Here is a 16,374-nt window from a genome sequence, read left to right as displayed (position 1 = left end):
ACCCATGGCCAAAACACAGAAATCAACTTGTCCAATCAGTGATGCGGTTTTACGATCGAACGTGTACAAAACAATGAACCAATCACTTTCGTGATCGATGAGATTGAAGACTAAAGGCATCCAATGGCATTGTAGAATGCATCTGCCTAGAGGACATGGGCTCCAATCCTCTGTTGTCTAGGGCGTGTACTGCTGCACACATCATTCCTTTCTCCAAGCAGCGCTGAGAACAATCTAGTGGCAGATTAACGTCTGTCTCCCCTCGGGCATCAATACAACGATTAATGAATGAGCGGAAAACACGGATTAATTGCCTCACACTTCTATGACAGTAAGCTTGAAGATTTTTCCGCTTGTACGTGTGAAATTTGAATCTGTTGCTGGGACCAAACGTTGTTAGCGGTATAGCAAGCTAGTTGGCTAACGTTAGGCTAAGCTAGCCAGAGCTGTCTACCAAACGTGGACCATTCAGACAGGGATGGCTGTAGCACTAGCTAGTCTAGCCGATATAACACAGCCCTGAAAACAGTCAAGCGATGGCTAACGTTATTGTATTAATTATCATTAGCTATAGATAGCAAGATTTAGGGCATGGGGCAGCCAGCAAGCATGTATCTATCTAGCTTGCTCAGTTGAGTTGACCGTTAACGTTACATTTCATTACATATCTGTATCTTATAATGGTCAGACAGCTACAACAAAGAGTTAACGTTAGGCTATCATCAGTTAGCCTAGCTAGCATCCAGACAGCGGAGTGGCGTAACCGTAACCACGACGCACACGGTCTCCAGCTGGCACTAACCACGTGACGCTGGCTAGCTAACGCCAGATTAGCCCCGGTTGCTAGTTACAATTTACATTTTGGGGGTTTTATTGGCATGGTTCGTGTTTCTTTGTCAGCGCAACGCTACCGCCGAGTCGATTACCGAAGCATGACCAGCAGCAGAGACCCAGACAACAATATGATAACGTTAACGTTAATCTAGCCCAGGTGAACCGAGATCTGTGTTTGGTGGTAGCTATAGCCGGCTATCTACTAACGTACACCCTGTCAAATAGTCTAGAGAACATCAAGAAAACTCGCTAGCCAGCAAACCAGCTCAGTTAAGATTGAAGAGTAGCTCAGATTCTTTCCACCTGAGGATGACCCTTCGGCATCGTCAACTAAAGTGTTTGTCGTGTCCTGTTGAGTGTCTATTTTGGGGGCACTGTCCCTTGCGGGGTCTCTTTGTGGTTAGTAAAAGCGGTGTTTCTAGAGAGGAGGATCAATAATTGAGCAGTTTTCCTGTTGTGTGCTTACTGAAATGCTCTGCTGTCAAGACAGCTGGGTGTTTCTGAAAGCGTTCATCTCTCTCCTCAGTCTTTGAGCATCTTATTGCCATCTCGTTGGATGTGTACACAGCGTACAGTAACAAATCCAGCTTGTAGTAAGATATAATGAGAACGCTCTCATGTCTACTTGGTGCATTATGGCTTTCAAGTATTCAAATGGAAGGGATGGCTCCAGTTGTATAATTTTAGGCAAATGCCAGTGATTCACTGGGATGCCCATTCACAGAGATCAGGTAACACATAGTCATACACAGACACTGAGTCACCTACCAAACATGGTGTTTGGCTTCCACTCTCACTCTCATTGATGAGATCATTGGTGATTCATGGGCGGTTTCACTGTAGATAGTTTCACGATGTGACTTCCGATGGCTACTAGCATAGAGTGCTATGCTATCATACAGATGAATCGGAGGGAGTTGTTAGTCATTATAGGAGGTGGATGATTAACCCATTGTGTACCAGACAGGGTAGTGATTTAATAGCATTATGCTGGATAAAAAGCTGGTGGTGATGTAGGCCAAACCTTTTCTCTCCTAAATGATACAAGGTAGCATGTAATCATCAACGTGATCTTCTCATCCATTTTCAAGTGACCAGAACAGGGTCACAAGAATGTCCCACATGACCACATTCATGGTGTCACAGTTCAATCCCTACTCCACGGCCTGAGGAGTCTCGGCCATTTAAAGCTATTATTTAGCTGTGACCACTCTTAGATGAGGGGGTCTGTGTCTAAAGAGGGCTTCTGGATGTTTCCTCCCACTGGATTACAGGGATTTTAGGCTAATTGAGATGTGCATGTGTGACTGTGGATAGGACCACACCTGTCTGAAAACCTTGAACAATTTTGAGTGGCTGTACAAAATTATACCCCCGAGCTCCCATCCACCCCAGCTCTTGATCCCAGAAGAGCAGGTCCTGTCAAGCGTCTTGGCATCAGCCAACGAGGCTCTCTCTCACCCATGCTCGCACCAAGCCCTCTGGCCGGACTGGAAAACGCCACAGGACGTTGTCATCTTAAGCGTCTCAGTACCCGACTACCCATCAGGAGAAATTAATCACTCTTCACTAACCAGCTAAGGCAGGCCCATACTCTTGAGTAAAGGAGAAGGATAGAGTCTGAATAATCTTGTGAGTCTTAGCGGAGAGCGAAACTGCTTTCCACTGAGAAGTTTTACTATAGTTTGTTATTACCAGACAGCATGTTTTATGCTGATGTTTGTGTGGTTTCCTTTTCCTGTCAGTGTGTGCTGAGGCAGCATTAGCCCATCCCTGTCCACTAACTGGAGTGGCAGCTTGTCTGTCTGTCTGAATATTCGGTCCTGCCCAACCCACCCAGTCGGTCTCCCATCCACCCAGTCGGTCTGCCGCCTCTCTCTGCTTCCCTCCCTGACTGTCAGCAACATTTCTCATCTTCAACTGTGAGTCTGGGGTCGCCCAGGCCACCGTCATGCCAGTTCTCTAGCAGCCTATCACCCTGTAGCTTTACTGTCACAGTAATACTGCTAATCCCCCTGGAGAGGAGGCTGTTAGGAGCCTCAGCCAAACCTGCAGTGTCAGGGTGCACACACACACACACACACACACACACACACACACACACACACACACACACACACACACACAGAGTTCACTCCCAGGGACTAATGTTACATTACCCTCCCTGGGGTGTTGAGTGTGCAGTGTTGATTCGGCTCATCACCATGCGGGAGCCTCTGTGGAGAAACGGCCAATCCTGCGCCGGCTCCTCCCCTGCTGTGACGCTGAGGGCTCCACTATAATGAGCCCAAATGTTATTCAACACCTGGGCGACCGCAGAGCTTTTTTTCTTACCGGTAACCAGTGATGCACCCACTCTTGTGCTTCAGGTCTTTCGGCGTCAGGTTCTATTGTCCTATTGTTTTCACTGATGTTCCCATTTCCATAGCTTGTCCCTGGATGGAGTGGAGCCAGGGAGGACTGTTAAAACTGTGATTACCGAGGGGGGCGTGAGTGAATTACTCGCTGTACTGTTGTGCTGTCTCTGGCCCTGCTTTAACCAGCTGTGCGACGGCCCTTTAGTGGTAATGAAATACCATGCTGAGAGAGGCAGACCAGAGGGTATCCTGAGATCGCTGCTCTCTATTGCTCTCAATGAGTGATCCAATTGGGTTAACATGTGATGATCATCAGTGTGTTGACAGGACTGTAATGGATGTTAAGTGCTTTTGGGATCCAGATCAACCCCGGGAAGTGGGGGAGAACTCGCTGAGGAGTTGACCCATGGTGGTGCACCATTATTCATATGGCCTGACTCTCACCATCAGCCAGCAGCTCAACAAAGCGCAGCTAGCTCACAGTTCTTTTTGGATTGTCAACATGGATACTTGTTGGTTCTGATCAGTTCTAGAACGCCCACGCCCAAATGCAGAGTCATGGTGGGGTTTGTGGTGATCTCCCCCCTGGCGTGAGCAGCAGGCCCATGAAGGTAGAGGCGAGCACGCAGGCTTCACAACCCACATCCAACACACGTGTGTACAATACAAGTGTACACACTTTTCCACTGAGGCAGAAAAGGACTGTTTTGGAGCTGGTGCCTAATCTCGAACCAGTTTTTCGTGCTTTAGAGAGCAAAAGAGCCAGTTCTCGGGACAGGGAAAACTGGTTCGACTGCGGCACCAACACTTTGCTGGTCTGGAAAAGCAAGTAGCCTCAAGCCTAGTGGCCCATAGGGCAGGAGCCTATCTCCTGATTCCTTAGCATGTGGCAGCTTGATGTACAAGTACACCCCCTGGACATGACGCTATAGTCTCAACGCCAGACCCATGAGAGTTCTTTCACTGATGCGCTACGTAAGTTACGCTAACTACGTTACTGCATGCTGCAGATCTCCAGCAAAAATCTGTTTCTCAAATCCTGGCAATTCATTGGTTTTGCAGGAATCCCTACGACACCAATCGGTTTATATGGGGTTATATTGGCTTATATACTATATTGACTTCACAATGACGTCGTGGAGTGGATGAAGGCTGTGCAGGGAGCATCTGTGACAACAATTGAATGATACACATTTTTCCATTATTGCTATGTGGTTGGATAATGACATCCTGGGCCTAACACTTACCGAATCCCTCTTTTCCCATTTGGCATTTCTGTAGGATTAGTATCACATGTTTTGTTTGCTTTAGTGGAGACTCAAACTGTCTGAAAACAGTGTGTGAGGGTGTCTGGTATGGTATTACAAGACCTGCGTACGTGTGAAATACACAACATGACATGGGTGAAGGGCTTGTACTCGGGGCTCAACACGCCACATTAATGAACTTATGGGATCTACGCTGGGCATTTCAGGAATGCTGTCTCGTTCTCAGGGAATAAATGACTCCTTTTGTCCTTGGCTGGCCGGCTGCCCGGACCAGGCCTGTTGCAGCTATTAGTGCTGAACGTGTGAGATCGCCTGTGTGGCCCTGGCTACTAAGAGAGCGGGTATCCCACTACTGTGTTTGTGTGTGGTGGTGTAATGGTGTTAGACCTAGTGAGAGACTGATTCTGTGAGCAGGGCTGAAAATTAACTTTTTGGCTCACCTGCCAAGGGGACTGGTAGATGAAAAAATCCGCCGGCCAAGTATATTTTTTACTGGCCAAAATAATAAATTGCCTTTTTTGTCACATTATACATCTGTTTCAGTACTTTTCATTCAAATAATAGTATTGTGTTGAATACATGCTTAAGGAAGAGGCCAAAGTAAAATTTCAAATAATTGAAATTGAATAGTTTAATTCGATGCCTAGAAACATTGCAATTCATAGAAATTAAATTATACTTTTCCATTCACTTCCACGGTGTAGAATTATCCATAACTACCTAACCCTATACAAATATGAGATAAAGATGATCCGAGCCTTAACCTCATGGTCTTTGTGTGTTTGAACAAAATACATATACAGTAACATATTCACAGCCTGTCATCATGTAAAGTTAAACCTGAGCTGGATGACCAGTGAAGTCAGTTAAGGAGGAACCAGTACCGTCTTCAGAGCTTATAAGATACATGACAAGCGATCAAAGACATCCCTTCTGAGAAACAGTGGCTTGGTATGCTATGGAAGCCCAGAGACAGGATGGTACACATCTACTGTAGGTGTTGACTGTAGTAGCGCGCGTCCTCTGAGGTAAATGGGAACGATTTTCTGTGCGCGAGTAGCCTCGCATCTCCAGTCTCTCCTAGTGTGCGAGGCTCCGCAACAGTCATGTGACTGAAACTTTATTTGGTGCAGCGGGGGAGCTATTTAAGTGCAACACACAACAAACAACGCCGGTCTATGGCATGGATGTGGCGACATCGCACGCATAATGTATTACATGACTATTGGTACAAACATTTACCCGCTAGTGTGGCGGATAGCCTCCGAAATTTAGTCGCCAAATGGAAATTTTACCCGCCGGTGGCGGGTGTTAATTTTCAGCCCTGTCTGTGAGTCATAACTGATGACAAGCAACAGTGTTAGGTCTGTCTGATACAGATGGAAGACTGCTGGATACTAATGGAAACTGCTTCACTCCCAGAATATGAAGCTGGTTGGTGGTCACGTTAGAACTTAGAAACAAGCAGCCTAGTAGAATAGCTTAGTACTTAGAGAACTTCAGGTGTGGCATTCAGATAAAAGCATTTAATATTATAATGAAAACATGTACACATAATACAATAATACAAAGGAGGATCAATGATCTTATTCATTTAAAAGCGTCTGTATTTTGAGTCTGCGTCCTCCTCATGATGGTACTGCTACTGTGCTCGTAGTTCAGAACATGTGACTGCCTGCTCCTCTGTTAGTTCCACTCCAGGTACGAACTTCATACGCTGTAGGTCTTTAAGTTAGGGATGAACCGATTGCAAAATTCTGGGCCGATGCCGATGTTTAAAATAACAATCCCAGCCGATGGCTGATGCCGATGGCCGATGTTTATTTTATAAAATTTTGATTCCCCCTTTTGTGCCAGGGAAACAAAGAAATGAAGTGTTTGGTTCCAAAACGCCGATTTTTATTTCACTTTAATTTGAAAGCAAGCTACACGTGCATTTGCGGCGTTACGTCACGGATCTTCTCCGAATCTGCAGCTTGGTAGGCTACGTTTTGCAACAAAAAAAGACGTAATTGCTGCGACATAACATCGGCCACTACCATCGGTGAATGTCATTTTATTTGCCGATGGCAGTCAACAAGGCCAACATCGGCCGATAACGATGTTCGGCCAATGCATCGGTGCATCCCTACTTTAAGTAGTGGCCTTTGTTTCACTCACACTTCTTCACCAGTGACCTGTACCATTCTCTCCAGGGCTTGGGCCTTCATTGTACAGGCCAATGGCAGTGCAATGGTTGCGTAAGCTAACCCACACCTCCATGAGATTAAATCAGGATGCACTAACAGAGAAATGAGTCACGTTGTCAAGCGCTGTACTTTCCACCGCTTGTCTGCTCTAAGCTGTCATTTCAGAAATACTGTTTGGTGGTGGTGGTAGTCATGGCAGTGCGTTAAGCTACTTCTCGGGTTAAATGATTAACGGGTAATAAATTGTCTTGGTCATGCGTGGAAGCTTGAAGGCAGTAACGTTAGCCAGGGTGCTGGTTTGGCCAGGCTGGGAGCTCTGCATAGCACTTAGTTTCCTCCTCCATTTCCTCTGCGTTCTCATCTGCGCTTTGACGTTAACGTTGATTCCACCCAGCCAGACGTCTGTTGAAACGGCATCCACACAAAATAAAACCCCACCTCCCTCCTGGCCTTTTGAATGTCCTCTGGTTCGTTATGGACGCTGTGTCCTGGCCACAGGTTCATTATAGCTTCTGTGCGCCAGCCACCGCAGCTCTGCAGTCAGCTTGCGATGGCGGTCAGGAAGGACCCAGGGCACGGCACCGCCCCCATACCGCCGCTCGCACTGCCTGGCTGCGAACCAGAGCCCGGCCAGCTGGTCCGCCCGTACCGCACCGGCATCACAGCTGCCGGGGGCCGCCGGGCTGGTGGTGGTGGATCATGTCTCTGTGGATCAAACTCAGTATGTGCTCTATCTTATACAACAGGCGAGGCCAATTGATCTTTAGTCTAGCGAACGCTGTCCCGTCACAAAGCTGTGTGTGTGTGTGTCACAAGGCTGTGTGTGTGTGCGTGCATGCGTGTGTGTGTGTGGTCATAACAGACTCTTATCTGAAGATTATAGGTACGTCCATAGCGTCCCATCACAAAACCAGAGCTGATTACTGCAGTATTAAGTCTTAAATATCAAATATCAGCCTATCAGATGCCCCGGCTAGCTGTCTGCACTCGCAGGCTAGATGAAGGTAGAAGTGGAGAAAAAAGAACGACTGTTTGGGCTAATACCTACCTAGTGACTTACCAACTCTGTTTAGTAGAGCTAGATTGTAGTTCATTTAGCTAGGTGTGTTGTTGATAGATGGCGTCTGATGACCGTCATCAGAGCCCATAGCAGCGGCCTGTTTTTTTTTGTTCCTTAGCAGCAGGTTGTGAGCCTGCGTCAGGCTCAGCGTGGCGATGGTTGGTTCTCCACACCCGCCAGTAGGGATGGGTATCATTAGGATTTTATCGATACCACTATCGATTCCGATATTGCTTATCGATACCGATACTTAACGATACTCTTATTGATACTACTCTACCACTTTGGGACTCATACACTGCCTGGGTCGATGGGACTTTCTGTCTCAGTTGGCCTTCATTTACATAGCGGACTGTCACTGTAATATAGTGATCCTGTGTGATACTTGTCCAGCCATTGCTGGTTATGGCTTCTTTTTACACATTGGCAAGCTCACCTATGTTTCTCTATTCAACTGCATGCCAAGCAGGTATGAGGGTGTCTGATAATGTCCCTCTGGAAGGTGGGTGGGAACTGGGGTTAAGGGCTGTTGTCATCTCCCTACAGCAGGGGTGCCCAATACGTTGATCACGATCGACCAGTAGGTCGCAGAGGCTATGCTGGTAGATCTTGAGCCATTCAAAAGAAAAGCCATAAAAAAGGCATGTTTGAAGTTGACGCGTATTGAAGTTGCGTGTGCGGAGGCAAGCACGTCACCTCTCTTGTTGTCCAAATGAGTAACATTATCCTCCTGCTCCTTTGTAGATTACAAATGTGACCTTTAGTACTACAGATTAGCTGAGTATTTCCATGATTTAATCATGTTTGGGCTGATTTCATCATTGTTTAGGCTTATAGCTGATAGTAGCCTAGCAAAATCAAGCAGACACTGGAAAAAAGTTAGGATTATGCAACCCTGGCTGATCCATTCAGTGCAAGTCATCAGAGTTTATTGTGCTGTGTGATTGAGTCTGCTGAGTCTGCCAGCCTGCTTCAAGACCTCCCCCATCATCCCTGTCCCCAAGAAGGCAAAGATCACCGGCCTAAATAACTACAGGTCCGTCGCCCTGACCTCTGTAGTAATGAAGGTCTTTAAGCGCCTTGTTCTGCTGCACCTCAAATCCATCACGGACCCACTCCTGGACCCTCTGCGGTTCGCCTACAGAGCAAACAGGTCTGTGGACGACGCAGTAATAAGTAAGGCCCTTCACTACATTCTTCAGCAGTCCAGTCTGTCAAGTTCATGAAGTTTGTGGGCGACACCACCCTCATCGGACTCATCTCTGAGGGTGACGAGTCCGTCTACAGGTGGGAGATCGACCAGCTGCTGTCCTGATGCGGCTTAAATCCTGGAGCTCAACGCTCTCAAGACAGTGGAGATGATTGTAGACTTCAGGAATAAACCAGCCCCCCTCCCCCATCACACTGAATGACACCCCAGAGTCCACGATCAACTCCTTCCTCTTCCTGGGCACCACCCTCAGCCTCTTCAACAAGGCTCGTGTCTCCCTGTGTCTTGCATCCTCCAGAGACAAACAAACAATAACAATCTGACACCGGCAGCACCGTTTGTCCATGAGCTTATGGATATTTCGGTACTGACCCAATGACGTACCGGTACCAAAAAATACCGGTTCCTGATACCCATCCCTACCCACCAGTCCCCTGAGAGCCTGCCTGGGAAGGCTGGCAGATAACGGGGAGCCTCCTGGGACATGCTGCCTGACGTCAGCGGAACTCAACCAGCAGGTTCTCAGGAAACGTGGAACCCCACGCTGTTATGTTAGGCAAGGAAAAAACGACATTTAGGACATGTTGTTTGGAAAAAAGAGATTTAGATTTATACAACTGGTATATTGTTTTGAGTTTGGTCTCCGTCGCCTCAGTTCTATTTAACCTGAAGAGGAGGTAGTATTGTAGTCCTGTTCTTTCTACCGCATGTGGTCAGTTTTGATTTTCGTTTCCTGTCTATTACAGTGCTGTTCGCCACAGCCTCCTGTCAGAAACAAAACAACCAGATCTAGTGAATCATTTGTTATCCTCGGTGTCTCATATCTCTCTTGGTTCTTGGACTCCCCTAACGTTAGTGTTCCTCTTCTCCCCTCCTCTCCTCTGTCTGCAGTTCCTACGTGTATCAGTTCCAGTAAGAGCCAGAGGGCCCCTCCGCCGATCCCCCCACGCACCGCCTCCAAGCCCCTGATCTCGGTGACGGTGCAGAGCAGCACCGAGTCGGCCCAAGACACCTACCTGGACGGACCGGACCGCCACAGTGAGGCCAACAGCCAGTCAGGACGCAGCAACTCCTCGGACAGCCTCTGCAGTACCCTCACTGGCAGCCTGGCCAAGGGTATCGGGCTCCCGGCCCCGGTTCCTGCCCCAGCCCCAGCTGCTGCCCCCATCCCGGTCCCTGCTCCACGGGACCCTCCTCCCCCTTCCAGCCTGCCCCCCCAGCCCCAGCAGAATGACACCCTGAGTTTAGGCCCGTCTGCCCCAGAACCTCCCCAGACTGAGACCGCGCCGAAGAGGAAGCTTTCCTCCATCGGCATTCAGGTGAGAACCCCCAATTTGATCTGATTGAGTTCATGTCACCGTCATGCAAGACTGGAGGTGTAGCTGTAGGCCTGTCGTATTTAGACTGGAGGTGTAGCTATAGGCCTGTCGTATTTAGACTGGAGGTGTAGCTGTAGGCCTGTCATATTTAGACTGGAGGTGTAGCTGTAGGCCTGTCGTATTTAGACTGGAGGTGTAGCTATAGGCCTGTCGTATTTAGACTGGAGGTGTAGCTATAGGCCTGTCGTATTTAGACTGGAGGTGTAGCTATAGGCCTGTCATATTTAGACTGGAGTTGTAGGCCTGTCGTATTTAGACTGGAGGTATTTACTTGTCGTATTTAGACTGGAGGTGTAGCTGTAGGCCTGTCGTATTTAGACTGGAGGTGTAGTTGTAGGCCTGTCATATTTAGACTGGAGGTGTAGATTAGGCCTATTGTAGTTGACATTGTCATGTGACTGACAGGTGGACTGCATTCTGCCAATCCAAAGAGAGGATCCACCCCCTTTGACCCCTTTAAAGTTCCAGTCGATTGGAGTGCAGGTGGAGAACGGCAGGCCGTGAGTAAACAACCTTTCACCTTTTAAACAACCTTTCACCCCATTTATTTATTTAGCAGCAGGATTTTACATTTTCCTCCTCTACTAAGAACTGATGTTTCTGTGTTGTTTATGCAATTCTGCTTTGTCCAGGACACACGCACGCACACACACACACACTCACAACCACTCGGTGACCCTGATTCCTTTGTTCCTGGCATGGTTGTAGCCTGTGTGGTTGAAGCCGTAGCCAAGGTCATCCAGCAATCAGCGTCCTGGCTGACCGCAGGTTACATTACATTTACATGACATTAATCATTTAGGTGACACTTTTATCCAAAGTGACTTAGAATAATAGCATTTAATGTAGATAAAGCCAATGTACTACTATTTGCCAGAACTCACAAGTGCATCTCCTTTCTAAAACAAGTGACTAAGAGCATAATCTAGTGCTAAAGGCAAAGTGCAAGAATAGCAAACTAAAAATAAAATAGGTGCTTAAGAGGGAGGATGGTTGTAGTACTTCTTGAAGGGATGAGTTTTGAGCCTGTGGCAAAAGATGGGTAGCTACTCTGCTGTCCTGATGTCAGTGGGCAGTTCATGCCACCAGGTTAGCATAGCCTGGCTAGCCTAGCATACTAAAGCTTGACTGTAGGCAGGTTAGCGTAGCCTGCCTAGCATAGCATAGTGAAGCCTGCCTAGCAGCAGGATAAATCCCACATGAAACTGCTTTCCTAGTTCAGTATTGTTACCTTGGTCCGAGCGACAGCGCATGATGAGAGGTGATGTTTTCGGTAGCATGTGTACATACATACAGTACGTACGATCCGAATCACAGTGCCGGTCCATGAGCCGCCCAAACACGGCCGGGCCGGCCATTCACCGCCATTCATTTTTTGGACTAGGATTACGCAAAAACTACCAGACCGCTTTTCATGAAACTCGGTGGAGGGGTGTAGCATGGGGCGATGCACAGAGCCACGAAATGCATTAAGGGGTGGAGGTCTGTGCTCTCTGAACACCATTTCTAGTTGTAACTAAGACATCTGCTGGAAAAATATTTTTCCCATGGACAGATTGAGGTTTATAAGTCTGTGATGACAACCAAAACACTTCCTTTGTTGACTGCTTAGAGCATCGGAGGGATTTTTCAAACCGAATAAATACTGTGCGCGTAAACACAAATGCTTTCAAGGTTCCATCTTGTTGTAACTTAGACATACACTTTTTCCCATGGACAGAAATCCCACCTGGCTAGCCTAGCATAGTGAAGCCTGGCTGGCAGGCGTGATTTTTTTTACCAACAAACTTCTGCCATAACCACGCCCCCGCGAGTTTTCATTGGGTTAGGGTTAGGGTTAGGGTTGTCCAATGAAAACCACGCCCCCGCGAGTTATGGCAGAAGTTGGTTGGGGAAAAAAATGACGCGGCTGGCAGCAGGTTAGCGTAGCCTGGCTAGCCGAGCATAGTGAAGCCTGGCTAGCAGCAGGTTAGCATAGCCTGGCTAGCCTAGCATAGTGAAGCCTGGCTGGCAGCAGGGTAGCATAGCCTGGCTCGCCTAGCGTAGTGAAGTCTGTTCCTGACTGATGGCCCCCAGCTCTTGTTTTGGCCCTAGTGGAGGCGGGATGCGTTGATTACAAACTGGCCATTTAAAATGCCTAGCGCTGTGTAATTTACTCTAATCACATTTGTTGGACTGTATTTCCCACTTCCTCTCTGAAAGCCAGCAGTCTGTCTGCCTTTGAGCTTGTGCTCCTGTTCTTTCTCGCACTCACGCACGCACGCACTCACTCACTCACTAACTCACTCACTCACTCACTCACACACACACACACACACACACACACACACACACACTGTGTTGGCTACCTCTGACTTTGCTCTGCATCTAATGTGCTCTCTAGGCAACCCCTCATGTCCTAATGTGTATCTGTCAAATCGCATCACAGTGATGACTGGGAACTTGAGGAAGGCCTGACCCAGTGCTTTAATAGCTTGATATAAACTTTTGTGTGTGTCTCTCTCTCTCTCTCTCTCTCTCTCTCTCTCTCTCCTCTCCTCTCCCCCCCCCTCCCTCCCTCCCTCTCTCTCTCTCTCCGTCTCCAGACTCAGCCGGGCCAGCAGCATGGCCTCCAGACAGAACACGGAGTCCGAGACCCAGGACGCCCCTCCTCCCTCAGAAAACAACACAGCCAACTGTAACAGCAGCGAGCCTGTCGACCCCGCCCCCGCCGCCAACGGAGAGGACCGTTCCGCTGCCGCGCGGCAGCCCCCCAAGCGCGCCCCCGTCCCGGCCAGGGCCGCCTCCTCGTCGTCCTCGCCGCCCGAGAGCCTGGACCCGGCGCTGGACCCCTCCTCGCTGCCGCCCCCGGACCCCAGCCTAGGGAGCGGCAACGGCGGCCAGGGCGACTCGCCCGCCACCCAGCCCGGCACGCCCGCCGCCTGCCCCCGGGACGGCAGCTGGTTCCTGAAGCTCCTGCAGGCGGAGACGGCCCGCATGGAGGGCTGGTGTCAGCAGATGGAGCAGGAGACCAAAGACAACCAGATATCAGAGGAGGGTAAGGCCTGGGAGGGGCGGGGCTTAGCTCGGGAATTCTCCGTTCGCTGTCGAGTTCCGAGGGGCGGTCGCAGGCCAGGGTTTTTAGAGAATTTTAGGCACAGCCCTAGAGTTCGCTCAGACAAGCTTTCCTTCAGCACTTTGTCGGGGCCCCTGGCGTTTTTGGAAATGTCAAAACTGAAACGGCGATGTCCTCGTCCGTCCAGGAGGCCTGGAGAGAGCGAGAGGCGCTGTGAGACATCTGCGGAGGTGACGGGGCGGGTAGTTAGCACTAACAGCCAGCAGCATGGCCTGTCAGACTGCATCGTGAAAAGTCTGGCTTTCAGGCTATACTTGAGATAGAGGCAGGCGCGCGCCCGCGCACACACAGACACACACACACCCACTCTTTCTCATGCTAATGTCAGGCTGAACAGAGGCTCGGGCTCCAGCTCATTAGCGGCCTCTTAAGACTGCGTTTGAATGAATAACAGATGATTTTCGAAGGCTGTAGTTGGTCCGCCTGAAAGGGGATAGAAATGAATACTGGGAGGTTATTAAGTCAAGGGGACTCGAGGACAGGAACGAACCCAACGTAAATGTCAAGCAACCTGACCACTGCCCACTGCCGCTGCTTTTTCCCCCGGCTTTTGAAGAAGGCATTGTCTACCTACAGAGTCGTGATACCTCACCATGTCCCTCTCTCCTGTCTGGCATCGTGACATTGTGCGTGCTCAGTTGTCATCGTGGTCCAGGTTGTGACGGATGTCCCCCCTCTCTCTCTCTCTCTCCCTGTTGTCCAGTGCTGGGGACGGTACGCAGCGCGGTGGGAAGCGCCCAGCTGCTCATGGCTCAGAAGTTCCAGCAGTTCAGGGGACTCTGCAACGAGAACCTGGTGAGTTAAGAACCCTGGCCCGGTGAAACGCTACGCGACCTCACACACTTGCACGCCAGCGCTCTCCTCCTCTGCTGTCTGGCCATAGAGGCAGCCCGCCAGAGATTGAGCTGTTCCAGGACCTTGTTGTTGAATCGCCTGCATGACAAAAGTATGACCTATGACCCCTGTCCCCGTGTCAGAACGTGAAGTCCAACCCACGGCCCACGGCGCAGGACCTGGCCGGTTTCTGGGACCTGCTCCAGCTCACCATCGAGGACATCAGCATGAAGTTCGACGAGCTCTACCAGCTCAAAGCCAACAACTGGCAGCTCCCAGAGAAGCAGGAGAAGAAGGTATAAAGAATACACACACACACACACACACACACACACAAAACCTTCTGAGTTGGGAGTGATGAGGTTAGAAAGCAGACCGACAGCCTGGGCGTGCGCCATCACGGCGAGGCTGGCACATGCAGCCGCCTCATCTCTCCTGATCCTCCCTCTCTCTCTCCCTCTCTCTCTCTCTCTCTCTCTCTCCCTCTCTCTCTCTCTCTCTCCACCCCCTCTCTCTCTCTCTCTCTCTCTCTCTCTCTCTCTCTCTATCCCCCTCTCCCCCCCTCTCCCTCTCTCTCTCTCTCGGTGCGTTGGTCAGGAGGATAAGAAGCCCCCAGCATCCGTGCCAAAGAAGACGTTCAGGCCCAAGCTGGCGGCCGGGAAGGACCGGAGCGTGGACTCTGCGCTGGACAAGCAGCGGCAGGAGGCCAGGAAACGGCTGCTCGCCGCCAAGCGGGCGGCGTCGGCGCGACAGAACTCTGCCACGGAGAGCGCCGACAGCATCGAGATCTACGTCCCCGAGGCCCAGACCAGGCTCTGAGAGGGAACCGCACTGGTGCCACACACCCCCCCCCCCCACCGCTCCCTATGAAGGAACATCCTCACACACGCACACACACACATTCACACACACGGGGGGTACAGCGGCCTCTGTTGGCAGTGCAGCAGAAGAACAGGAGAATGACTGAAGAGAGCACAGGACTGAGGAAACTCTTACTTGAACAATGCCAACAACCTCCTGGCTGCCATGGCAAAACCTCAACAGACTTTTATTACTATTGTTATTATTATTATTGTTATTATTATTACTATTAATATTATAATATCTTCTGAAATATATCAAGACTGTCTTAAATGTGCAAGTATCTTGGATAAAGACGTCCTTTTCCTTGTGAGCTGAAGAATCTTGGTATCACAAGTTTACTCTCTCTCACCCCTCACTTCGGAGTCTGCAGGCAGGTGCTAGCTACCTGGTTTACGAGTTGAGTGACCGCACACACTCAGGAGACACACACGCATACACACACACACACACACACAGGTGTACTCACTGTCCGTCTACAGTCTTCCTGTGCTCTCTGTATTAGGACTGCCACCCATCGGTTGTGGTGTGTAAGCTTTATTGTGTAATATGGTCTCTGAGATGGTGTTGATATACTCAGAGGACCAGAGGAAGACGGTAGCATATATAAATATATATATTATAGATATATATCTCACTCTGGTTATTACCATGTTCATTTTTTAATGTTCTTTACCAGATTGTTAGACAAGGTCAGTGTTCAGTAAGGTAGTTTTTTTTATAGACCAAGTACATTTACCTTCAAATGATATTCACACCTGATGCAATCACTCACACTCCTCTCCTTCACAAGCACACACACACACTACACTGTCCGGTGTCTGTGAAGAGCCATGATTTAAGTCTTACATTTGTTTTGGGGCAGATGGATATAACTATGGCCAGTTGATGTGTGCTATAAAGGAATGTATGGGCCGGTATACATTGAAAAACTTAACCCGATGACTGCACCTTCCAATCTCCCAGATCCACGTCGGCTCACCTCTTTTCTTTTTCTTCGTTCTTTTCCTGGCCGTTCTGTCTGACCTTCAGCGCACCCTGGCGTGACGCAGGGGACCAAGACGTGCGCCACTGTTTATAAAAGCATTCCCATCAAGTCAACTCAAATGCACATAAATGGGCTCCCAACAGCACCACCTCTGTTTGAATAAGGAAGAGTGATGAGTGAGGTGGATAGCCAGCTGCACGCTCCCACTCTGCTGATAAAGACTGGCCTCTGAATGACCCCGTGCTAGCTTAGCATACAGTGGTATTGGCGAGCAAATGG

At 49.3% G+C, this 16,374-nt stretch overlaps 1 protein-coding gene across 1 annotated transcript in view; it reads left to right on the top strand.

Annotated features, from left to right (window-relative positions):
- LOC311329775 (disks large-associated protein 4-like) overlaps nt 1-15,398 on the top strand; it is a gene marked incomplete at its 5' end in the record, with an annotated part of 28,871 nt that extends 13,473 nt beyond the window's left edge. Inside the window, 6 exons of the mRNA XM_084461690.1 lie at nt 9,810-10,237; nt 10,703-10,797; nt 12,883-13,334; nt 14,116-14,207; nt 14,390-14,542; nt 14,844-15,398. Coding sequence (XP_084317816.1) covers nt 9,810-10,237; nt 10,703-10,797; nt 12,883-13,334; nt 14,116-14,207; nt 14,390-14,542; nt 14,844-15,065 — 1,442 coding nt within the window. The 3' untranslated portion in view covers nt 15,066-15,398. The remainder of the gene's footprint in view (nt 1-9,809; nt 10,238-10,702; nt 10,798-12,882; nt 13,335-14,115; nt 14,208-14,389; nt 14,543-14,843) is intronic.
- Nucleotides 15,399-16,374: the final 976 nt, after the last annotated feature.

Source organism: Borostomias antarcticus (assembly GCF_949987555.1).
Source record: "Borostomias antarcticus genome assembly, chromosome: 3".
NCBI lineage: Eukaryota > Metazoa > Chordata > Actinopteri > Stomiiformes > Stomiidae > Borostomias > Borostomias antarcticus.
Note: the sequence above shows the minus strand (reverse complement) of the source record. Positions and strands in the feature narration are given on the sequence as shown.